Source organism: Lemur catta, chromosome 12 (genome assembly GCF_020740605.2).
Source record: "Lemur catta isolate mLemCat1 chromosome 12, mLemCat1.pri, whole genome shotgun sequence".
NCBI classification, from domain to species: domain Eukaryota; kingdom Metazoa; phylum Chordata; class Mammalia; order Primates; family Lemuridae; genus Lemur; species Lemur catta.
Window position 1 is genome coordinate 41,806,161 of NC_059139.1, and position 25,965 is coordinate 41,832,125.

At 35.0% G+C, this 25,965-nt stretch overlaps 1 protein-coding gene and 1 non-coding gene across 9 annotated transcripts in view; one reads left to right on the forward strand and one right to left on the reverse strand.

Annotated features, from left to right (window-relative positions):
* ERBIN (erbb2 interacting protein) overlaps window positions 1–25,965 on the forward strand; it is a 116,478-nt gene that overhangs the window by 49,311 nt on the left and 41,202 nt on the right. For all 8 annotated transcript variants that reach the window (XM_045566351.1, XM_045566349.1, XM_045566353.1 and 5 more), the window contains exons 4-13: window positions 1,274–1,352; window positions 3,185–3,274; window positions 6,421–6,477; window positions 10,908–10,971; window positions 12,770–12,844; window positions 15,398–15,542; window positions 16,965–17,037; window positions 17,342–17,471; window positions 17,846–17,961; window positions 20,644–20,713. In XM_045566351.1, the coding sequence (XP_045422307.1) occupies window positions 1,274–1,352; window positions 3,185–3,274; window positions 6,421–6,477; window positions 10,908–10,971; window positions 12,770–12,844; window positions 15,398–15,542; window positions 16,965–17,037; window positions 17,342–17,471; window positions 17,846–17,961; window positions 20,644–20,713 (899 nt within the window). The remainder of the gene's footprint in view (window positions 1–1,273; window positions 1,353–3,184; window positions 3,275–6,420; window positions 6,478–10,907; window positions 10,972–12,769; window positions 12,845–15,397; window positions 15,543–16,964; window positions 17,038–17,341; window positions 17,472–17,845; window positions 17,962–20,643; window positions 20,714–25,965) is intronic.
* Window positions 3,439–3,500, reverse strand: LOC123648721. Its single transcript, XR_006738741.1, has one exon. It is a non-coding gene; the product is annotated as a U7 small nuclear RNA (small nuclear RNA).

Here is a 25,965-nt window from a genome sequence, read left to right on the forward strand (position 1 = left end):
ATAAAACAGTTAATCTAATAAGAAGATTTTAATTGCTAAAGGGGAATTTAGCTTATACTTGTGTGCTTATGAGATCATTTTTTAAATTCCAAAAATTGAATACAAAATTTTCTTGTTCTATATATTTTAAGAATACAACTAACAGTGAGTCAGAAGGACACTTCAGAATGGGAAAGAATTCTGTCTACACTGTCCAATATGGTAGCCTCTAGACACATATGGCTATTTAAACTTAATTTTAAAGTTAAATCAAATAAAACTAAAAATTCAGTTTCACAGTCACACCAACCACATTTTAAATGCCCAATAGCCACCTGTGACTAGTAGCTACCATATTGGACCAAATAGCTACAGATGATGGCACCTGAGGTATAACACTATTTACAGAGTAATTGTTAATGAAGATAAAACAATTTCCAAGATTCTTCTGTAGAGCTAATCATGTTGCAGAAAAACAGAACTGTAGAATTTCTCAGAAAGGACAATAAATTTAGAAAAAGGAGGATTAGATGCTTGGCTCTAGGAAGCTGCACGGAGTTTACATCTCAAAGGGAAACCTCCTGTGGACAGAGGCTGTGAAGAGAGCAGTTTAGACTTCAGATGAAATTCATTGGCAATCCAGAGCCAATACAAAAATGGACCCCCATTCAAAAGAGGCCTGCAGATGGAAGTAGTGTAGACTAAAAACTGCTCATTGCTAAAAAAGGAGGGAGATCTTAATCCTTGAAGGCAGAGGAGGGAAGTACTATTATGAAAGAGAAGTAAATAAGTAACAATACCCAAAGCAATCTTCCCTTAGACAATGATACTAGAAAGTAATCCAAAAAGGAGAAAGCCTAACCTGGTCTGAACAGGAACTGATAAACACAGCAGAATTTTAGGGATGTGATAAGGAAGAAACACTTTATAAATTAGAAGCAACACAGTAAATGTAACAATCTTCTCATCACAATAGAGGGACAGAGTCAACCCAGAAAATAGGCATAATAATGATAAGCCAAAAACATTCTATCAAAAGAAATTAAAGCTACTTACCCCTGGGTTGAATTTATCTCCCTAATGTTTCTTAATTGAGCCAACATTCTGCGGAAAACAAAAAGAGAACCAAAATTAACAATAAAAATGGATCTTTATGACTGTAAGGAACATCTCTCTTAATTTCTAATACATAAGAAAAGCTAAATTAAACTTCTCAAAAACTGACCATTGTAAACTGAAAATAGACCAAACAGTCAAACAAAACATTTTAATTTGATCATTGTTTGTTTTCTAGGAATACAGGAGTTTCCAGAAAATATAAAAAATTGTAAAGTTTTGACAGTTGTGGAGGCCAGTGTAAACCCTATTTCCAAGTAAGTTCTTCTCAGTTGAATTGTTACCTATGTGATTAAAACAATTATAAAACAGTAGTAGAATATTACTTTACATATTTTAATGGAAAATATTTATCAGCATGAAGTCTATACAAAATTTCAATTTTGGAGTAAAAAAGGAATTTTTAAACAATCTTTCTAACCTCATATATTACAAATGTAAAATTGAGATCCAAAAAAGATAGTGCAGGTATTTTGCTCCTGGTCTCACAGATACTTATTGTCACAAGTGAGATTAAAATCCGGGTTTCCTCACTCAATGTTATTTTCACATGTAAGAATGTCTTTACCTTTGAATCGGATATTTGGCACCTTCAGACTTTTGAAAGTAATAAAAATAAACTGAAAGGTCAAGAAGGTAAAACAACAAAAGGAAAAAACATGATTGGTTGCAACATATAGCAAACATATGTTCTTTATTGATGATAATGGCTATAAACAGGAAGTTTTCCTGGCACCAAAGCTGTTAAATTTTGCAGAAATGGAATGGTGAAGCAAAAGATGAATACAGTGAAGCATAGCTAAGTATAGCTAAGTTGAAAGTTGAAACCAGATTCCATATGTTTCTTTTTCTTTCTTCCTTTTTTTTTTTTGGAGACAGAGTCTCACTCTCACCCCGGCTAGAGTGCAGTGACGTCATCATAGCTCACTGCAACATCAAACTTCTGGGCTCATGTGATCCTCCTGCCTCAGCCTCCTGAGTAGCTGAGATTACAGGCATGCACCACCACGCCCAGCTAATTTTTGTATTTATTGTAGAGATGAGGTCTTGCTCTTGCTCAGGTTGGTCTCCAACTCCTGAGCTCAAACAATCCTCCCGCCCCGGCCTCCCAAAATGTTATAATTACAGGCATGAGCCACTGCACCGGGCAATACTGTATTTCTTGATCAGTTTTTCCCAACAGTTGTTTCACTTGCTGTCAAGATGGAGGAATGGAGGTAGAGGATGAATAAGATGAGTCAAAAGTCTGATGTGTCTTACTGCATGAGGATTTTGTACTTGTTAAAAATCTGGGACAAATATGTAAAGATAATGTATATTCTCTTCATTTAAAAATACTGCTCTAGCATCAAGTTTTAGATTTGTAACTTGTTTCATAATCAAGAAGAAATACAAGTAAAGCTAATACACATAGATTCTTACATGGTCCTAAAATATCATTCAACTTTTAATATTATTTTTTCTCATTTGCTCATTGTAAAATTCTGTGATCTTAAAATTATTTAGGAACCAAATGTTGATATCGAAAATAATCTAAACTAGTGGTTTCAACGAGAGGCCATTATGCCCAAGGAGACATTTTGCAATTTCTGGAGACATTTTTGGTTTTCACAGTGGGGTATGTGCATGTGTGTTACTGATACCTAGTTGGTAGGGGTCAGGGTTGGTTGTAGCTAAATATCTGACAGCTCACAGACAGCTTATGCACAACAAAGAATTATTCAGCCCAAGATTTCTTTGCGAAGGTTTAGAAATTCTTATCTAGTCCTTTGAATTGATATTAGAAAAGGCACATTTCACCTGCTGATTTCATAGTTAATGTCCTAAATATACTTCTGTGTATTGTGGCTCATTCATAGTTGACTATTTTGTGTAGATTTTATGTTACTAAAACAAATATTACCACACTTGGTTTTTACAAAGTAATAAAGATGCAAACCTTGAGACAGGTAAGTTATTACAAAAGGCAAATCTTAATTTGAAGGCTACTGATAAAAGAGGTGACTATCGTCTGTTGAGAAAATATCTTCAGTAAGAGACTAAAATTCTATGTATGAACTTAATTTGAATTCTGGTATGTTTTATATAGGCTCCCTGATGGATTTTCTCAGCTGTTAAACCTAACCCAGCTATATCTGAATGATGCTTTCCTTGAGTTTTTGCCAGCTAATTTTGGCAGGTAAATTATAGTTTCTTTGAAAACCATTTATTGTTAGCTCTTGTAAAGTGTACAAAACTACAAACTGCTTTAGAAATACTGTTAATTACAGTTTCATAGGCTCTTCTGTAATTATTTCCAAACATTGTAGTTTTTTTTTTTTTCTTTCTTTTTTTTTTTGGGGGGGGGGTCTTCCGGTGAGAACCGGAAAACCTGCTAGACAAATTCTAAAAGAGCTGTAACAATGCCAAGCTTTGTAGTTTTTATAGTTTCTTTGGGTGTTTTGACATAGTTTTGTCAAGTAAACAATAAACAATGAGATTTTTTTTTCTTTTTTTTTTTTTTGAGACAGGGTCTCACTCTGCAGTGGTACACTGTTGTAATCGTAGCTCACTGTAGCCTCAAACTCCTGGGCTCAAGCGTTCCTCCCATCTTAGCCTCCCAAGTTGCTGGGACTACAGGCACACTCACCACAATGCCCAGCTATTTTTTAAACATTTTGTATAGATGGAGGTCTCTCTTTGTTGCCCAAGTTGGTCTCGAACTCCTGGCCTCAAGCCATCCTCCCTCCTTGGCCTCCCTAAGTGCTGGTATTATAGGCATGAATACCCAGGTAACAGTGAGAATTTAAAAGGAAAAAAATAAATTGGTTTTTAAGGTGGCAAAAACTGAGTTTTAATGGGGGTGTTTCTGTTCATTTGAGATACTGAATGCTATTTTCTTAGCATTACATTCTAAAATGATTTAATATTGGGTCATTAAATATGAAATGTTTGATTTCAAATAAAAAGTTTTATTATATCTCAAACAAAAAGCAGTACAAGTAAAGTATGTACCTAAACTATCAACATGGTTTTGCCATCTTAATGGTAGCTTGCTCATGGCCAGCAGCGAAGAAGCCTAGAGAGCAAGTGGTGATGAAATTGTGAGCAGAGTTTTCCACAGCTTGTTGAGAAGTGAATCATTTTCCTTGCAAAAAGTGGTCCAAAGCCTGGAAGAAGTGGTAATCCATTGATGCAAGGTCTAGTGAATACGGTGGATGACAGAAAGTTTCCAAGTCCAACTGCTATAATTTGAGCTGCATTTGTTTTTTTGTGGCATGTGGTCTTGCAAGAGGATTGGCCTGTCTCTAGTAACGAATATCTGCTGCTTAGTCGCAAGCATCCTCATTGTTTCATCCAAGTGGTTGCAGTACACATCTGCTGTAATTGATTGACCAGGTCTCATGAAGCTGTAGTGGATAATACCAGTGCTGGACCATCAGACAGACACCATTAGCTTTTTTGATGAATATTTGGTTTTGGACTGTGTTTCGGCACTCATCTTTATCCAGCCATTGTGCCGAACACTTGTGATTGTCAAAAAGAATCCATTTTTCATCACACATAACAATACAGTGTAGAAATGGTTAGTCTTTGCCCGGGCGCGGTGGCTAACACCTGTAATCTTAGCACTGTGTGTGGCCATTGTGGGCGGATTGTTTGAGCTCAAGAGTTCGAGACCAGCCGGAGCAAGAGCGAGACCCCATCTCTACTAAAAATAGAAAGAAATTATATGGACAACTAAAAATATATATAGAAAAAATTAGCCAGGCATGGTGGCTCATGTCTGTAGTCCCAGCTACTTGGGAGGCTGAGACAGAAGGATCACTTGAACCCAGGAGTCTGAGGTTGCTGTGAGCTAGGCTGACGCCATGGCACTCTAGCCCAGGCAACAGAGTGAGACTCTGTCTCAAAAAAAAAAAAGAAAAGAAATGGTTAGTCTTTATGTCATGACAGCAAAGAAAGGCAAGCTTTGAGATGATTTCTCTTCTGATGCTCGTTTAATTCATGTGGAACCATCTGTCCAGCTTCTTTACCTTGCTGATTTGTTTCAAATGGTCCAATATCGTTGGAGTAGTAACGTCAAACCTTGCTGCTAATTCATGCATAGGTTGAGATGGATTCGCTTCCACTGCAGCTTTCAGCTCATCATTATCCACCTTGGTCTCAGGTCACCCACGTGGCTCATTTTCAAGATCAAAATCACCAGAATGGAACTTCTCTAACCATTGACATCTGTGTATTCATTAGCCACATCCTTCCCAAACACTTCATGATATTTTGAATTGTCTGCACTGCATTGGTTCTGCGATGGAACTCATTAAAAAATAACACAAATTTTTTACTTATCCATGGTTTCACAAAAATTTCTCTAAAAAAAAATAAAGATAATCATAAGCCAAACCATGTGTTTAAAAGAATGAGGATGTACCTTCACAAAAAAATAAAAATAACAAAAGAAATATCAAAGTGAAATGTCAGAGATATCAACTGTCAGACTTAGTACCTAAGAAAATCGGACATTCCATACTTAATGAGCTAATACTTGGTTAATCTATCTTCCTTACTGGAATCAAAATTCTTTTTTGTTTTTTAGAGACAAAGTCTCACTCTGTTGCCCTGGTTGGAGTACAATGGTACAGTCATAGCTGACTACAGCCTTGAACTCCTGGGCTCGAGCAATCCTCCTCCCTTCTTCTGATGGTGTTTGCCACCATGCCTCGCTAATTTTTCTTATTTTTTGTAGAAATGGGGTATCATTATGTTGTGCAGGCTGGTCTTAAACTCCTGTCCTCAAGTGTTCCTTCATCCTTAGCTTCCCAAAGTGCTGGGATTATGGCCACGAGCCACTGCCCTCAGCCCTTGGAATCAAAATTATTGAGAAAAGGGAATCTGTTTTGGGGATCTACCTCATTATCTCCCCATATCCTTCAAGTCCCTTAGTAATTTTTAAACAGGTGAATCAATAATAGATATGAAGTTATTATTTAGTTGAAATTACTTGAGAAAGTTTTAGCCAACTAAAAGTTAATTTTGTCATCATTTTTGTCAAAAAATAATTAGTGCACTTGTCACATTATTCTTCTCTGTCTGCCATTTGCATCACTTAATCTCTTAATCTGCTCATTTTACCTCTCATTTTAGTGGAATGTACATCAGTGAAGTGCCAGAGTCTTGTCTTCCTTTTTGTTTTATTTTGTACTCCTTTGTAATTTTTAATATACTGCTCTGCACACATAGTAATTACACAGTTATGTTGGTTGCTTTAAAATTTTAGAATATGAAATTAATTTGTTGAATTCCTTTTCTTTGTTATAGATATTTGATTTGTTATTTGTTTTGCAGATTAACTAAACTCCAGATATTAGAACTTAGAGAAAACCAGTTGAAAATGTTGCCTAAGTAAGTAAAGATGCTATCATTTTAAGAATTCAATTTAGAATTTTTAATCAAGTCCTTAAAAAATGTTAATTTTTTATTATTATAATGTGATGCAAGTTATTTTTAAAACCCAACATTTGTGATCATCATATTTGAATTAGTGATATTAAATATAAAACTGTATTCATCTGTTGTTGATGTTTAACTTGGCACTGCTGTGTTGATAATGATTTCATAGCTCTCTGAAATGCAGTCTTTTGTATGACATTAAAGTCAAAATAAGTATATAAAGTCCACCTGTGTCTCAAATAGAGATCCCCAGTTCACATACAAGAGCTCATGCATATTATTCATTAGAGTAATCCATGAGATCTTTATGTGAAGCCTGATAACTATAGAACTTGGTCATCTGGCTTTTTAGTCTATTGTAAATTAGAAATGGATGATTGGTCCCGTAATGGTAAGCTAATATCAAGAAGAGATTGCAATCCAAAAGCAAATAATGAGATTTAATTATAAAAGAAACAGGTCTACAAACTAAATGCACTGTGTAGTCTGTGGGCGTTTATTGAACAGATGTCTTAAAACACCTTGAATGCCTTGCTGTGGTGTTACAGTTTAGGGGTTGGCAAACTATAGTCTAATTAAATCTGGACCACCAGATTTTTTTGTAAACAAAGTTTCGTTGGAAAATGGTCACATTCGTTCATTTACATACTGTCTGGTTGCTTTTGCCTAAGGGTGATAGAGTTGAGTAGTTGTCACAGAGATTGTATGGTCCACAGGGCCAAAAATATTTACTGTTTGGCCCTTTACAGAAAAAATTTGCCAACTCTTGTTGAAAGTATATCATCAAGACTTGGCAGCACTTGAGGAGAAAAACATCTCCAGTTAGTCAGGAGATAGTTGTTTTGAGTACTCAGCTTCTATGATATCGTAATTTAGATGTGTTATGGTATTTGCCACATAATTTTAAAGTATGTTTATACATATGTCACTTTCTTCCTCCCTGACCAACATATGCACATTGATGCACATGCGTATGGGTCTCCCACCTTTCCCCCCATGATTTTAAGTCTTTGAGACCATGTCTAGTTTTTATTCCCAAACGTTAGTATGTTTTAGCTGAGTAATTGTTCAGTGCATGAATGAATGAAGCTTACAGTGGTTGTGAGTATAAATTAAAGTAGAAATTATGATCGATATTAAAATTCAAAAAGGTCTATATATTTTACAGATCTGGTACTCACAGTGATAACTCCTTACCTTGAAACTTGACTGGTTTCTAAGAGGTTAGAATAACCAAGATGCAAATTGTTTATTGTAATAGCTAAGTCTACAATTAATATGGTCCCTCTGATATCATAGGCAATTCAACCATTTTAACTCCTTTTAGAGATTCAGATTAGGCCCTGTCAATGAATTTGCTAATATAATTCTTTCCTCCTTTCTTTTTTTTTTTGAGACAGAGTCTCACTTTGTTGCCTGGGCTAGAGTGAGTGTTGTGGCATCAGCCTAGCTCACAGCAACCTCAGACTCCTGGGCTTAAGCGATCCTCCTGCCTCAGCCTCCCAAGGAGCTGGGACTACAGGCATGCGCCATCATGCCCGGCTAATTTTTTCTATATATATTTTTAGTTGTCCATATAATTTCTTTCTATTTTTAGTAGAGACGGGGTCTCGCTCAGGCTGGTCTCGAACTCCTGACCTGAAACGATCCACCTGCCTCGGCCTCCCAGAGGGCTAGGATTACAGGCGTGAGCCACCGCGCCCGGCCCTGTAATGACTTTTTTTAATGATCAAAGATTAATGCAATGGAAGGAACTGTTGTTTTAGATCCATAGTTACGTGAAATTTAGTACCACCTAGATATTGGAGGGCACAGTACCAAAGACATAAAGTATGATTTACTCTTCCTGTGGGGGGAGGAGAAGATAAAATGAGTTAAATACAAATGAATTTTAGAGGTAGAATGGAGGAAATTTGGGAGTTATTTCTATTTTCTCTTTGAAGTAGGAAGCTGAAGTAGGAAGCTGGACCTTGAAGTAGGAAGCTACATCTCTAAGATGCAATTTTGTTTTTGAGATTTCTAAACAGTATGAGTAGCACCAAAGTTGTTGGTGTTAGCTATAGAAACTTGAGGTGGATACATATTTTTGACTTTATATTTCCACTTTTTTATTGTATATGCATCATTCACATTTTCCTAAAATTATTTTAAAAGTTAATTTTTCTAGGATGTCATTTGTAATTGGATTTTTCCAATGCACTGACTTTTATTCTTGTGCCCTTTTCTAAAACTGTTATGCTTTATTTTTACAAATTACCCCCATGTGCTCAGTTGCCTGTGAATTTTCTATCTTGTCATTGTAACAGTATTGAAGCAAGAAATGTAAGAGATTATGTTTTGTTCTTTCAATCTTCCCACCTCCTCACAGCCCTCTTTACATTCTTCAGATCTCCACCTGGTATAGTTATTTGAACATATGAGCTTACTATTACAGCATGTGATTTTATACATCTGAAGAAAGAGCCTAGAAATACCTTTTGCTTTGTTATGAAGGAAACTAGAACTTACAGGTTTTCTGGACAAAGGCAGATATGAGTAAGGGAAATAGAATTACAGTACTTGAGAATAGGCACTGAATACATCTGACTTAAAGTAGCTTTGTAAAAAAATTGACAGTGTGAGATGAATTAAATTAAAGGGTTGGTGAGAGAATGACATATGTAAAATGTAAAGGTTGGGGAAGATTAGCTTCTTCTAATTTAGGTCAGTAATAATGTCATAACTGTGGTGTTTCCTCTTATATTGCTTCACTAAAAAGCTGGAGAAATGTTTTAACTGAGTTTTACTTTACTTATTTTTATTTGTTAAAATTCCAAAGAAGCTAGAAATAGTTTGTGTTTTTGTGCCATAATTTAAGGTGCTGGTGGATTTTAAATGATGTCCATTTCCAAAGTATTAACATAGTAATGTAGTATACTGATGATATGGTAATAACAATATTTTGCTATCATTTTGTCATATCCTCCAAAATTGTTAATGTGGAGTTTCTTATCTGGATAATTGGTAACATCTCAATGTATTAAATAATAGGTTTTTCTAAAAATAGCACCTAAGAGCATAAATATGTGAATTACTTAGCAATTAGTTTCAAAAGGTACCTTTGTGAAAGGAGAGATAAGAATACAATATAATTTTTTTCATTACAAAACCAGTTTGTGGCCGGGTGCGGTGGCTCACGCCTGTAATCCTAGCACTATGGGCGGCCGAGGCGGGTGGATCATTTGAGCTTAGGAGTTCAAGACCAGCCTGAGCAAGAGTGAGACCCCATCTCTACTAAAAATAGAAAGAAATTAGCCAGACAACTAAAAATACATAGAAAAAATTAGCCGGGCTTGGTGGCGCATGCCTGCAGTCCCAGCTACTCAGGAGGCTGAGGCAGAAGGATTGCTTGAGCTTGGGAGTTTGAGGTTGCTGTGAGCTAGGCTGACGCCATGGCTCTCTAGCCCGGGCAACAGAGCAAGACTCTATCTCAGAAAAAAAAACAAAACAGTTTGTACATTTTTCAAGTTCTTATAGTTGCAAAGAAGTGTTGATGTTTATTTGGAAATTAAGAATGATATATTGTTGCTTTTAAAATAAATGTCTACTAATTATATCTTTGAGTCTTATAAAATGTTACTTTGAATTGTATTGGATTTAATTTGAAATGTGGGGAGCAATGTAATGTTTACTATTCCTCTTAGCATTTTGAAAATAAATTTTTGGAGTTACAGTTATCTGGAAGTTTTACAAATATATGAGCAGTGTTGAAAAAGCCTTTTTGCAATTATGATAGTAATTATTTATGTATCTGCCAAACAGTCTAATTTATTAGCTGATTTTTACTATATGAAAACTTATTCTATGAAAAGCTGGAAACTCATTATTCATTTTACAGCCTATAGGTTTAAATTTGTTGCAGTTGCGTCTTGAGAATATAAATGAAAAGACTGGTGAGAAGCCAAAATTAGAGAATAATTGATAATTTATATAGAAATTAAATGTGACTTATTTTTCATAGAAAATTAACATTTTTGTTTTGTCAACATTTGAAAACCCGTATTTCATTACACGTTACATAAGAATGTTTTAAACTAGTGGTCCCCAACCTTTTTGGCACCAGGGACCGGTTTCATGGAAGACAGTTTTTCCATGGACCGCCCAGGGAGTGGAGGCAGCTGTAAATATAGATGAAGCTTTGGCAGTATGTGGTCCAACAATTTTTCGGAGCTTGGGAGGGGAAGAGCTCAGGCTGCGATGCCTGGTCCAAGTTTCTAACAGGCCATGGACCAGTCCTGGGTCGCAGGCTGGGGGTTGGGGACCGCAGTAACCATGAAATCTGAAAACTTCCATGTAATTGAGATTTTTGTATAGTTAATTCTTTATTATTCCATTATGAATAGAACCATGAATAGACTGACCCAGCTAGAAAGACTGGATTTGGGAAGTAATGAATTCACGGAAGTGGTAAGTTCTTATCAGTCTCACTATCTGTAATTGTTATATTTGATCAAGAAATGTGAAAATTAAAGATTTCTCCTAAAAATTTCATAAAGATATATATTTTTTGAGGTATGAAGTATGAATTCTTAACCAGAACTTTTCAGACAGAAACATATTCAGACATTTAAAAACCTCACCTAAATGAGGATAAAATATAAAATTGATGAGCAGTTCATGGAAGAGATATCTAAAAGTTAACTCCCTCGGGTGTTGCTTATGAATTTATTCAGTGATAGAATACTTCTCTATAATTTTACTTAATAGCTAAGGGGAAAATCATTGAGTGAAACAACTGTTATTTTAGAGGTGGTAATAAGACCTCTTCGTTGTTCGTGCTTTATATGCTAAGTGCACTATAAGGCTGAAACTAAAAGGAAAGCAATATGTAAGCAGTTTTTGTCTTTAGTGAGTTTTCCAAGAGAACTCAGAAAATAAACTAGGTTTTTTTTTTTTTGAAGAGGAAGTAATCAGGCTGAATATCATTATCATTAAAATTTTTTAAATTAGTTTACAAATTTGTTGTTTAAAATTGTGTAGCTTTCGAATGATAGTCTTAAGAACAAGGATTTCTCAGAACTGTTTTCTGTAGTATTTCTTTCTGAGTATTGTACCATGGTGGTTTGGAGTACCTCATATTTTCTCTAAAATACTCTAAAATTTCTCTCTAATACATGCTGTATTTCCTAAATTATCTATCTATTATGCCCTTTCTTGATGTTTGTGTTATGTATATTAATTTATTTCCATATTAACTATTTTAGAATTCTCAGTAATTATTAATATTCAAAATCTAGTAAGCTCTCAAAATCCAGTTTTGTACCAATTTGGTCATCTGATATTATGCATTTTTAAAAAAACTTACTGATAGAATTATAATATAGTACAAAAGGAAATTTCTTTCAATCCAAGTTACATCTAGAATTCTTAACTATATTTATATGTTAATGATAAATCTGAATGACATGCCTTTTGTGTATGACTCATGTTATTACTGTGATGAGATATGATGGTACTCTACCATTACATGATCATTGATTGGACATAGCTTTGTGAGGTGACAGAAATAACCTTGAAGAGGGCATTTCAGCCTTCAGCCTCAAAGGGCCAATGCCTAAGAGCAAATTTTTGCCTGGATATCAAGATCCACCACAACATTTGGATTAATTTTTAGGTCCTCAATACTATATTATAAACAATTTTCCACCATGAAATTAGAAATATTTTCTAGGAGTTTAAATAACAGAACGTTCTTATCATGTGGTAATGTCTTTATTTACCTTTTTTTTTTATTATTGGACATTTAGGATATATGTTGCCTTTTTTATCCCTTTTAATTGTTACCAGGGAACATCTTTGTGATTTTCCTGAAATTTTCTAACAGGTGATATCTTTTTATTGATTATGAATGAGAGTATGCTTTTATTGTACACATCCAAGTAGTAGGTGCTATTTTTATTTCTTCAAAAATTTTGGAAATACTTGACCCTATTGTGTAATCCAAAGTGTAAATGAGTTTTATGTGATCTATGCTTATGGAATGTTGTCTCTTTGATTTCTCTCTTAATAATGTTATTGTAGTAACTGTAATGTAGTGCAAAGGCTCACATCTGGCTCTGCTTTTTTATTTTTCCTATTTTTTCACCTTTATTTAATGTTTTGAAACTAAAAGTTACCATTAGAAATTCCCAGGGCTGCTTTTGTCAGATAAAGACATTCACATAACTTAATTGGATATCTCTCCCCCTGCCTTCTATCCAAATAGCCTGAAGTACTTGAACAATTAAGTGGACTGAAAGAATTTTGGATGGATGGTAATAGACTGACTTTTATTCCAGGGGTATGTATATGAAATTTTTAGTGGTTTCACTTATTGCTGTCTCTCCTTTGCAGTTTTGTGAATTGTGCATTTTGAAATTACTTTTAATTAGTAAAAACCAAAAAGGATTGTTATTTAATTCTTTATTAAACAGAAGCAAATTACATTTTTTTTTACTATGAACACATTCTTGATTAAATTCTGAAAATCCTCATAATAACTTTTGCAAAATAGTCTCTTTTTAATACTGTAGAATGTGTCCTTTCCAGTACCAACTGAATCTATTTGGGTTACTAAGTATGAAATGTCCGATTTCCTTAAGTACTAAGTTTGATAGTTGATATCTCTGACATTTCACTTTGACACTTGTTTTACTTTTATTGTGAAGGTACATCCTCAGTCTTTCAAATGCCTGGTTTGGCTTGCAGTTATCTTAGAAATTTTTTTTAGAGCAACTTTTGTGAAACCATGGATAAGTCAAAAATTTGTGTTATTTTTTAACATGAGTCCTGTTGTAGAACCAATGCAGTGCAGACAATTCAAAATATCAACAGAGTGTTTGGGAAGGATGTGACTAATAACTCACAGTAATTAATAGTTTGAGAAGTTCCGTTCTGGTGATTTTGATCTGGAAAATGAGCCATGTAGGTGACCTGAGATCAAGGTAGATAACAATGTTCTGAAAGCTGTAGTGGAAGTGAATCGATCTCAATCTTGCATGAATTAGCTGGAAGCTTTGACGTTACTATTCCAACAATATTGGACCATTTGAAACAAATTGGCAAGGTAAAAAATCTGGATAGATGGGTTCCACGTGAATTAAACAAGTGTCAGAAGAGAAATCATCTCAAAGCTTGCCTTTCTTTGCTGTCACGACATAAAGGCAAACCATTTCTACACCATATTGGTACATCTAATTGAAAATGGATTCTTTTTGACAGTCTCAAGCATTCAGCAGCACAGTGGTTGGATAAAGATGAAGTGCCAAAACATAGTGCCGAATATTCATCAAAAAAAGCTAATAGGCCGGGCAAGGTGGCTCACGCCTGTAATCCTAGCACTCTGGGAGGCCGAGGCGGACGGATTGCTCAAGGTCAGGAGTTCAAGACCAGCCTGAGCAAGAGTGAGACCCCGTCTCTACTAAAAATACAAAGAAATTATCTGGACAACTAAAAATATGTATAGAAAAAATTAGCCAGACATGGTGGCACATGCCTGTAGTCCCAGCTACTCAGGAGGCTGAGGCAGAAGGATTGCTTGAGCCTGGGAGTTTGAGGTTGCTGTGAGCTAGGCTGACTCCATGGCTCTGTAGCCCGGGCAACAGAGCAAGACTCTGTCTCAAAAAAAAAATAAAATAAAATAAAAGCTAATAGTGTCTGGTGATCCAGCGTTGTTGGTATTATCCATTATAACTTCATGAAACCTGGTCAATTGATTACAGCGGATGTCTGTTGAAGCCAATTGAATGAAATGATGAGGATGCTTACAATTAAGCAGCCGAGACTGGTCACTAGAGACAGGCCAATCCTCTTGCAAGACAACGCTTGACCACATGTCACACAAACACTGCTGCTCAAACTACAGAGACTGGACTTGAAAACTCTCTGTCCTCCACCGTATTCACCAGACCTTGCACCAACTGACTACCACTTCTTCTAGGCTTTGGACCACTTCTTGCAAGAAAAAATATTCAGTTCTCAACAAGCTCTGGGAAATGTCTTTCATGATTCCATCGCCACTCACGCTTTCCAGGCATCTTCTCTGTTGGTATAAACAAGCTACCATTGAGATGGCAAAACTGTGTCAATAGTTTAGGTACATACTTTGATTAATTGTACTGCTTCTTGTTTGAGATATAATAAATTACACTTTGGATTCGAAATCAGACATTTCATATTTAATGACCTCATGTATCCTAATTCAGTTTGTCAAGGATAAACTATGATATTTTCCATCAACTTTCTGTTTTAAAGACTGACAAATTGTTTACTTCCATTTCTAAAGAAGTCATAAGAATCTCCATGTATGCTGTATCACCAGAGGATGATGGGCAGCCTAGTTCTCAAAGAAAAGTATATGTCCTTTGTCACTCTGCTAGGCTAAAATTAGTAGAAGTTATTAGCTTTATTGCTGAATATATTTCTACTGGCATTTTAAAAACAATTTGAGCTGGGCGTGATGGCTCACACCTGTAATCCCGGCACTTTGGGAGGCTGAGGAAGGTAGGAGGATCGCTTAAGGCCCAGAGTTTGAGACCAGCCTGGACAACGCAGTGAGACTGTGTCTGTATAAAAGTAAAAAAAAAAAATTAGCTGGATGTGGTGATTCATGCTTTGTAGCTACACAGGAGACTGAGACAGGATGATGCCTTGAGCCTGGGAGTTTGAGGTTACAGTGAACTTTGATCCAGCCTGGGTGACAGAGCGAAACACTGAAAAAAAAATGAAACAATTTGGGAGTCTTCTTTCTTGTATTAATGTTTAATTTTGAATTGAAACTTGGTATCAGGTTTATTACTTTTTATAAATTACTTAATATTGACAGAGTCATTAGATTTTCTTTTTTTACTTATAGTTTATTGGTAGTTTGAAACAGCTCACATATTTGGATGTTTCTAAAAATAATATTGAAATGGTTGAAGAAGGAATTTCAGCATGTGAAAACCTTCAAGACCTTCTGTTATCAAGCAATTCACTTCAGCAACTGCCTGAGACTATTGGTTTGTATTGCTTTCAAACTCATGTAATTAACTTTTAAAGTAAATTCAAGGCTTCCATATAATCTCAGATTTTATTTGTTATGAGGTAATTTTATTGCACTGCCACGGTGACAGATCTTAGTTAAATTTTTCCTGATGTGATGAGTTGTACAGTTTACTCCCTTGTTAAGGTTACTATGTTTTTATTTAGTCTAGGAAATCTCATTTTTATAACTAATAAATTTAAATTCTTTAAAAAGAAGTTAGGCAAGTTCAGTGTAATCGTAGCACTCTGGGAGGCCAAGGTGGGAGGATTGCTTGAGCTCAGGAATTTGAGGTTAAGACCAGCCTGATGAAGAGTAAGACCCTGTCTCTGCTAAAAATAGAACAGTTAGCTGGGCGTCAGTGGCGTGCCTGTAGTCTCAGCTACTTGGGAGGGTGAGGCAGTAGGATCCCTTGAGCCCAGGAGTTTGAGGTTGCAGTGAGCTACGATGACACTACTGCACTCTACCCAGGACCACAGAGTGAAAGTCTCTCTCAAAAAAAATAAAAAAGGAAATTGAACCTCACTCCTCTCCCCTTTAAAAAAAAAAAAAAGTTAATTTGTCCACCTTTGATTTAACTCTGGATTATAGCCCTTATTTGGTAAGTTTTTTCAGTCCTACTTCACTGTAGACATTCAGACAAGAAAACAGACCAGTTGAGCAAATCCTGAGAGATCTATAATTGTTATTACTGAGTCTATGTGTGTGTAGTCGTTTGATGATATATCAAGGTAATTGAATTATTTTGATGAAAGTACCAAAAACTTCAATCTTGGCATCTTCATGATGTTTTAGTATAAAAACTAAAAACATTTTTACATATTTCTCAATTGAATTAGGTAGTTGTTTTAGCTAAGGTTACATTTTTATAAATTCATTATGATTCTACTCTAATCAATACTTTTAACTTTAACAGTAAAAGATTTTTTTTGTTTTAGTGTTTAATATATATAGAACATTTTGTTATATACCTATTATAAACTGCCTTCACACTAACATTTCTTTAATCCATTAATTCAGTGATTATGTATTGTCTGTCTTCTCTGTGTCCTGACTTTGGTTTTAGGAGCAGGACTGCAGTAGTGAATAATGCAGACAAAAAGTTCCCACTCTCTTGTTCTACATGCTTGCCAGTGGGCTGGGGGGAGTTCCTGCTCATGTAGATTACATTCTAATAAATATACACTATTTTAAGTGATGGTATGGGTGAAAATTGAAAATATAGGGTAAGCAAATAGAGTGTTGGGGTTGGGGTTGAGGGTGGTGGTGGTGTGTCTTTTAGACAAAGTGGGTTAGGAAAGTTCTTTCTAATTCTTGTCAAATGTAGTATGTCTCACATTGAATGTTGGTGGACTTCTAGTTTAAGCTGAAAATTATATATTATTTCTTCTCTCAACAGGTTCATTGAAGAATGTAACAACTCTTAAAATAGATGAAAACCAATTAATGTATCTACCAGACTCTATAGGAGGGTAAGTTTTCTATGAATGTTTAGACCTTTGAAGATTTTACTTTTAGTTCAGCATTCCTTAAATATTTTCAGGTGTTAGCATAAATGACATCTAAAGGAGATTCCATAAACATTTAAATAAATAATTAGTATACAGGTTGGGTGTATTTATAATAGTAAGACCTATTTATTATTGGTGGTTTAGCTTTGTGAAATAGTTTCACTACGTTTGTCAAAAGTCAAATTCAAATGTTCATATGTTCTTAAATTTTGGATTATATATAGGAAAACTTACTTTTAATGTTTATTTTCTTTTTTTATTCAAGGTTAATATCAATAGAAGAGCTGGATTGTAGTTTCAATGAAGTTGAAGCTTTGCCTTCATCTATTGGGCAGCTTACTAACATTAGAACCTTTGCTGCAGATCATAATTACTTACAACAGTTACCCCCAGAGGTACTGTATTTTAAATTTGTTTTGGATTTTTGTCTTCGTCTTTTTCTAATTTTCATTATGATAGCCATCCCTTCTGGCTTCACTTATTTTCTTTCTAAAATAATTTATTAAGTTATTTATTTTTTGAATAGTAACTAGCTCTGTTAATTTAGAAGCGGTTCCTTTGAGGAAAGTCAGGGTTCCCTAAAAAATAAAAAAGAGCTTCCTAAGTACTTTCCTTTGTACATGAAAATTAATAAATAAAAGTAGAAAGTCTAAGCATTATTTCTTTTATAAATATGAAGAACATTTTTTATAACTTTTAAAAATGATATTCATATGTTGATCAACCCATAGGCCAAATTTTTTATCCCCAGTTTATACTTCTCTTTCAGATTGGAAGCTGGAAAAATATAACTGTGCTGTTTCTCCATTCTAATAAACTTGAGACACTTCCAGAGGAAATGGGTGATATGCAAAAATTAAAAGTCATTAATTTAAGTGACAATAGGTTTGTAATACTATATTCATCAATTGGTTTGGTTAAATAAAGTTTCATTTGATATGTGATAAAATAGCTAATGCTTATTTCTCTTTTCATGTATACTGTAAGTCCTTACAGAATATCATCAATAGGTTCCTGGAAACTGACTTTAAGCAAACCTTCATATGGTAGATTCTTTTTTTTTTTTTTTTTTTTTTTTTTTGAGACACTCTCACTCTGTTGCCCGGGCTAGAGTGCCGTGGCATCACCTAGCTCACAGCAACCTCAAACCCCTGGGCTCAAGCAATCCTCCTGCCTCAGCCTTCGGAGTAGCTGGGACTACAGGCATGCGCCACCATGCCTGGCTAATTTTTGTACATATATTTTTAGCTGTCCATATAATTTCTTTCTATTTTAGTAGAGATGGCGTCTCCCTCTTGCTCAGGCTGGTCTCGAACTCCTGAGCTCAAACAGTCTGCCCGCCTCAGCCTCCCAGAGTGCTAGGATTACAGACATGACTCACTGCGCTGGGCCACAGATTCTTGATTAATGTTGTTTCCTTATTACATTGATGAGAAAAACAATTAGTTTCATTATACATTGTTTCACAGAAAATGACAGTTTTCAAGAACCTATTGACAATGTTAAGTGAGGACTGACTGTGTATATTTTTTTTTTAAATAGGGTGATCTAATTTTATCTGATGTTAATTTATCATACAGTGGTTGTTACTATTCATTTTGGATTGACTTGTCTATACAACCTTTATTTTCTCCTTCTGGTAGCATTTGTTTTTTTATTTCAGAATATTACAGGGGTACAAATGTTTTGGTTACATGGATTGCTTTTGTACAACTTGAGTCAAAACTATAAGTGTGCCTATATCACCCAGATAGTGTACATTGTACCTGTTAGGTGTGATTTCTCCCATGCCCTCCTCTGTCCCACCTGCCTGATTGCCATTGAGTTTTACTTCTGTATGTGCTCATGAGTGCTGATCGGTTAATTCCAATTTAATAGTGAGTACATGTGGCGTTTGTTTTTCCATTCTTGCGATACTTTACTTAGGAGAATGGTTTCCAGTTCCATCCCATTTCTTATTCCTAAAGTCAGATTTTCTTGAATACTGCTGTTAAAGCAACTTTTGAATCTAATCTTTTCCTTATATTTTCTTGGGCAGAGGTATGGTTATGTGCTCACTCACATACCTTGGGCAACAAAACCAAGGTTCAAAGCAAATTGATCACTAGGGTTGCTAAGTTGAAATGATGTTTTAGTTAAAAACACAATGTCCATACTTTTCCCAGAGCTAAAGATATTAATGATGATAAAACAGCATTTGTACATCTTGCTTTCATATCATATGAAGTCTTCAAAACGGCCCTATGACATAGTACAATAGGTATTCCCATTTTATGTGGGAGAAATTTAAGACTCAGATTTGGGGTGACTCATATAGCTTGTAAAGTTTTAACTTAAACTCAGTTATTTTACTAGTTATGATATTCTAACCTCCATTTTACTTAAAAAGGACCACTGGTTTCTTATTAAATCCCTCTTTTGGCCTATACTTCCTTACCCCCAAACTAGAGCACTAGGTTGTCAGAAATTGCCTTGAAAGATTGATACAGAAAACTAATTAGGCATCAGATATCAAGGCTGATGTATATATTATTTTAAATAGGGTACTATTTTAATTTAGCACTCTGATGAGTATTTATATTACAGTTGACCCCTCTATATCCATAAGTTCCACATCTGTGGATTAAAAATATTTGGAAAAAAATTGCATCGGTATTGAATATGTGCAGATGTTTTTCCTGTCATTGTTCCCTAAACAATACAGCATAACAACTATTTACGTAACACTTATGTAAATTATACTATTAATAGATATTATAAGTAATCTAGAGACGATTTAAAGTATACAGGAGGATATGCATAGGTTATATGCAAATACTGTGCTATTTTATATCAGGGACTTGAGCATCTGTGGATTTTGGTATCCACAGATACTGAGAGACAGCTGTACTTGGTTTTACTCAATATCATATTAGAATAGTCTTCTTGATTATGCAAATGCTGGCTCACAACTATAGAGTAGTATAACAAACTATCACTAAGAGTGCTTCTTATAATAGTTTGTTCAGTCTAAATACAAATAAAACACCAAAAAATAATACAGCTTTATAAGACATTGCTTAATGTGTCCTTGTCTTTTCTCTAAGGCAGAGATAGTTAACTGTTATTTTTTAACAGATTTTTTTTAGTTAATTAGATTATTCATTTTTTTTACCAGCTAACTTGATTCCATTCAAAAATTATATGTATATATTAATTTTTTTTTTTTTTTTTTTTTTTTTGTGGAGACAAGAGTTGTGCTCTGTCACCCCAGTTAGAGTGCAGTGGCATCATAGCTCACTGCAACCTCAAACTCCTGAGCTCAAGTGATCCTCCTGCCTCAGCCTCCCAGAGTGCTAGGATTACAGGCATCAGCCACCGCATCCAGCCAAAGAATTATATTTTTAAAATTAATTCTTATAAAATTAGGTAATATTTTGCCTTATGTTTTTATACAAAGACCTATATTGGGCTTTTCTCTCCTTTTTATCCTATTTCCATATGCAATTATATAGCATTGTTCAGAAGACCATTAGATTTAATTCTCCTTTTAAAGTTTAATTTTTTTTGTTTTTTTTTTTCCTACAGATTAAAGAATTTGCCCTTTAGCTTTACAAAGCTACAGCAATTGACAGCTATGTGGCTCTCAGATAATCAGGTGGGCATTCTGATTTTATAAATTACTAGAATTCCAATTGTGTTATATAATTATGCACCCTGATTTACATAGGGTTATTTAAGAGCAGTTATACACTGGTACACATGTAAAAGTGTATTAATATATGTGTATAAAGAAAATTGTCTAAAATATTTAGAAACATAATTTTTATAAACTAGGTGTAGATTCATAAATGATCCTGTTGGACTGGGCTAATTTCTTCTAAATCCGTAAAAATAGAGATTAAGAAATCAGACTCATACTCCCTAACTTAAGTAACATTATCATATGTACTAGTCATTTTTTGTGGTGAGAACACTTAAAATCTACTCTCTCAGCAATTTCAGAAATATAATACATTGTTAATAATTATAGTCACTATATTGTACGATAAATCTTTTAAACTTACTCTGTTTAACTGAAATTTTGTACCCTTTGACCAATACATCCCAATCCATACCCCTTCCTGCCCTGTCCTTGCCAGCTCCTGTTAGCCACCATTTAACTTGGTTTCTATGAGTTTGTCTTTTTTAGATTCCACATATAAGTGAGATCATACAATATTTGTCTTTCTGTTTCTGCTTATTTCACTTAACATAGTGTCCTCCAGGTTTATCCATCTGTTTTGTTGCAAATGACAAAATTTCCTTTTTTAAGGCTGAATGGTATTCATGTGTGTGTGTGTCTTTATTCATTTATCCATTGGTGAACACTTAGATAGATTCCATATATTGGCTATTGTGAATTTTGCTGCAATGCACATGAGAGTACAGGTATCTCTTCAACATACTGATTTCATTTCCTTTGGTTATATATCTAGTAGTGAGATTGCTAGATCATATGCTTGTTCTATTTTTAATGTTTTGAGGAACTTCCCTATTGTTTTCCATAATGGGTGTACTAATTTACATTCCCACCAACAGTGTCCAGGGGTTCCTGGTAAATTTTTTGAACTAAAGGGTGTATATAATTTTCTGACCTTTTTAAAACGATCAATGTTTACTATTTGATGTTTAGCAAAACCTTATAATAATTTATCCAGAGCTATATTTTCCCAGGTTTATATGCATTGGTCTCATGTGATAGTCATAAATTCCACAGCCAAATTTGCTTGGGAAACTGTATTATATCCCTCTTTTGGATTAATGACCCTGAGATACTACTGCAATAAAGAAATCTACTTATCTATATTTCACAATTCTCCAAACTTTTGAACTGGGGTTCCTTTCTTACCTAACTCTTATTAATATCCTAAAAGCCTTAATTTGGTGTCAATTCATGGTTATGAATCAGACTATAGTATTTACCTGTTTTGCAAATTCGGAAAGAAAATATTAAATTGGTACATTTGCTTTTATTAGAACTTTAACACAAGTGATTACTGTAGCTGTTACATGTGGAACTGATTTCTCTTAATTGACTATTTTAAGTTTGAAACTTTATTTGAAGTTTTGCAAATAGATTCAGAAAACATTTTCTGGGCCCTGTCTTATGCCAGTTATTAACTACAGTATGAATGAGCCATAGTTCCTGATCTTAAGGAACTCTCGGACTAACTTTATTAGTACAGTAGCACTTTTGTGGATAAATTAATACCAGCAAATTATGCCGGATGGTTCATTTTAGTGAATTGTCAAGTACCTATTACAAATTCTTCGTATTTGTAGTGTTCTCTCTTTATCTCCTAACTCTCTACTTAATTGTTTTAAAGCAAAAATTATATGGTGGGGGTCTTTGTTCCTCTAAGTTTGATGAAATATTTAGTAAAGCAGACTTAGCTAAAAAAAATTTCCCTTACTGTGTGAAGCAGTAATTTTGCTGTAAAATAACAAAGTGTAGGGGAGAAGGCATGCAGACAAGTTTGATTATAAATTATGAAAATAAATTGCTTTACTATATAGAACAGTACATACAATTACATAGTTTTCATGACCTCTTGAAGGCATGAGCAACGATTATTTATTAATTTATTCCTTCATTCACTTTGTGATTATCAAGAACCATTTATTGAACAATTGCTTTGTGCCAGGGGGTCTAAGTTGGGACAAATTTAGAAAGTCATTTTAATATACCAAGGTAAAAGTCTTAATAGGACTAGGCTTCGGGATCAGAGATGAGGAGGATAACTGAGGGATGTAAAGGCAGGTTTCCCAGAGGAGGAAATGCCTGCAGTGCCTTAATTACCTCTCAAAGAGGAATGGAATTTAAATAAAGGGGAACAGTTTTCCGGTTAGAAGGAATATCATGATCATTTAGGAGTGAAGCAGCTTAGTATATTTCTAAACTCTACAAGCCTGTTCTTGTGACTAGCCCATAACCTGTGAGATGGAAGAGGTAGGAAATCCGGGCCACAGAAGGAGACAGACCAGTTCATGGAGGATCCTGTATGCTATGCAAAGGAATTTGTATTATATTTTAAGGATGGCAAATAAGATTTTTTTTTAATCTTGCATGTCTACTCTGATCAATTATGAGTGGCTTCCTGAAAATTGTGTTGAAGATTCTGAGATGAAATTCAGGCTCAGTGGAAAATTGTGACTAAGGTGGCTGTGTAACTTATTATCCCTGAATAGGACACTTTTAGGGAGTGAAAGGGGCTCCACTGATAATTATTTGAGAACAACATGTGTAAAATGTGTCTGTCCCAGGCAAATTGGGCATTTGGTCATTCTAGTCATGATCAATTATTCATATCTGCCATGAGTATAAGAAGTGATTCTTGTGATACATATAGGATATGGGAACCAGCATAACAGGCAAATAGAATGATCATATGGATATTTAGGAAAACCTTTTTGGCTGCATTGTGAAAGATGGATTTAGCAAGGGTTAATGCCAAGCCTGAAGGTAGGTAAGGAAAACTGAATTGGAGAACATGGCCATACTCTGGGCAATGGAAAATATTGCCTTGAGCTAAAGTAATGATAACAGGGCCAGAGAAGAGCAGGTATTTTTAAGGAATAATTTAAAAGGTGACATCAGTAGAACACAGAAGAATGCATGTATGTGAAACAAGAGTAAAAGCAAAGATGAGTGTCAGATAATTGGCTTGAGTGACTAGGTGGATGTTGCTACCATAACCAAGAAAGGGAACCAGAAGTTAAAGAAATATCTTTATGGGAAGATTTTAAGTTCCAGTTAAGCATGTTGAGTTAGAAGTACTTTTTGGCAAATCCAAGTATATATGTATATAACAGGCTGGTGGCCATGAACCCCCTGACTTTGTTTTATGATGTAGTTTCTGTGCTTATGCATTTTTCCATTCTTTTAATTTCTAACCTCAGAATTGCTCCTGAAGGCATCATTTCTTTTTTGCCAGTACTATTATAGATTTATTCTTCTTACTTATTCATAAAATTTCTTGCCTTTATTGTGGCATAAGAGATACACATTTGTGTTCAGTCCATTATCTTAACTTTTTCTAGGCAGTGGTTTCACAGCTTTTATTGTTTCACAAAAGGGATTATATAAAGTAATTTTATAAATTTTAGGGACGGATGAATCCTGAGGAATACTAATATTTAAGTGGCAGGTGGATTAATAAGCTTAAAAAGAATAGCAATAGAGGTAGAAGGAGAATTAGATGATGTTGGTTTCAAGTCAAGGGTGAAGACAGTGGCCTGAAGGAAGAAGTTTTTAATAGATTAAATGCTGTTGAGAAGTCAGTTCAGGTGAAATCTGAAAGTACCCATTATATTTGGCAACTTACATTTAACTTGCCATCTTAAATTGACTAGCTAGAGTAATTGTAGACGTATATGTCAAAAGCCACATTGACGGCCTGATTGATGTGGTGATGTCACGTTCTCCCTGGCCTTAAGCTGCGTGCCAGGAGAGGGACAGGCCATTCCTGGTGAATGGGAATTTTTAATTTCAAAAATAAAAAAAAAAAGCCAGATTGAAGCAGTTAAAGGAACAAATAGATAATAGAATGGAGCCACATAATGTTGATTAGTTTTTAAGAAGGTCAAATGAGAAGGAAAAGAAGTCCATAAAGAAATTGGTAGGCTGGGCACTGTGGCTTGCACCTGTAGTCCCAGCTACTTGGGAGGCTGAGGCAGGAGGATCACTTGAGCCCAGGAGTTTGAGGTTGACGTGAGCTAGGCCAATGCCACGGCACTCACTCTAGCCTGGGCAACAAAATGAGACTCTGCCTGAAAAAAATAAAAACAAAGGAAAGAAAAAGGAATTGGTAGCTAGCAGCAAGGTAAGCAGGGATCTTTTAATGTTAGAGAGTGTGTTTACAGGTTGTTGGAAAGAAGCTGTGTTGAGAATAAGATTAAGAATATGAAAGGGAGTTGGATAACTGGATTGTAAACTGATGAAATTAAGAGCTATGACAGGAATTCTTACCCTCTTGGAGGAAGTTTGGGTCTGAATGTGAAAGAGGGAGGACTAAAGATGATACCTTCAGAATACAATTTAGGAAATGTAAAATGATTTTCAGGCAACATTGAGAGCCCAACTGAAGTACTATCAGTGTCACTACACAGATTGTGGTGATACTGTTTTGCTCAGTTGTGTGATATGGAAAAAGCACACAATTGGAATGATTCTGAGCTGCAGTTTTCTCAAGCCAGGTGTAAGAAAAGGACAATGCAGCAAGGAGGTCTTGGTTATTGGCAAGAAAGTGGTTGAAATGAGATATGTAATGGTACAGAAAGGGAATCAAAGATAGGAGCAAATAATGAGAAGAATGTCAAAAGGTCAAGGGACTAGCAGTCTTTTGTTTGTTTGTTTGTTTGTATTTATCATAAATTCAACCAAGTGGTAAGGACTCACAGTCTTGGTGAGTATTGTGGGAGCAGTGGAGTGAGAGAGCTGCATGGTATTTGTGTTACCATACTCTGCTGGTTGTCCTTTTGACTTGACTATTCCTCAGTCTCCTTTTCAGACATTTCTTCTGCCAGTGTCTTATATGTTGGTGTTTTTCGTAGTGCTTTAGGCTTTGCTTTAGTTTCTTCATACTGTGTCTGAAAATTACTGTCTACATCCCCTTTATTCCTATCAATATCTTCATCCCTATTCTCATGCTTGAACTTCACATTCAGATAGCTCAATGCCTACTTTAACATTGCCACCTAGATGCCTCAAATTCAACCAGTATAAAATTGAGTGTACCATTGTCTGCTCCAGATACTTTTTTTTCCCCTGCGTTCCCTAGCTCAATAAAAAGTTCTTGATGGAGGCAGAGACCTGGGAATGTAACCCTTAACTACTGTTTTTCCCTATACTTCAGTCCAATTGATTGC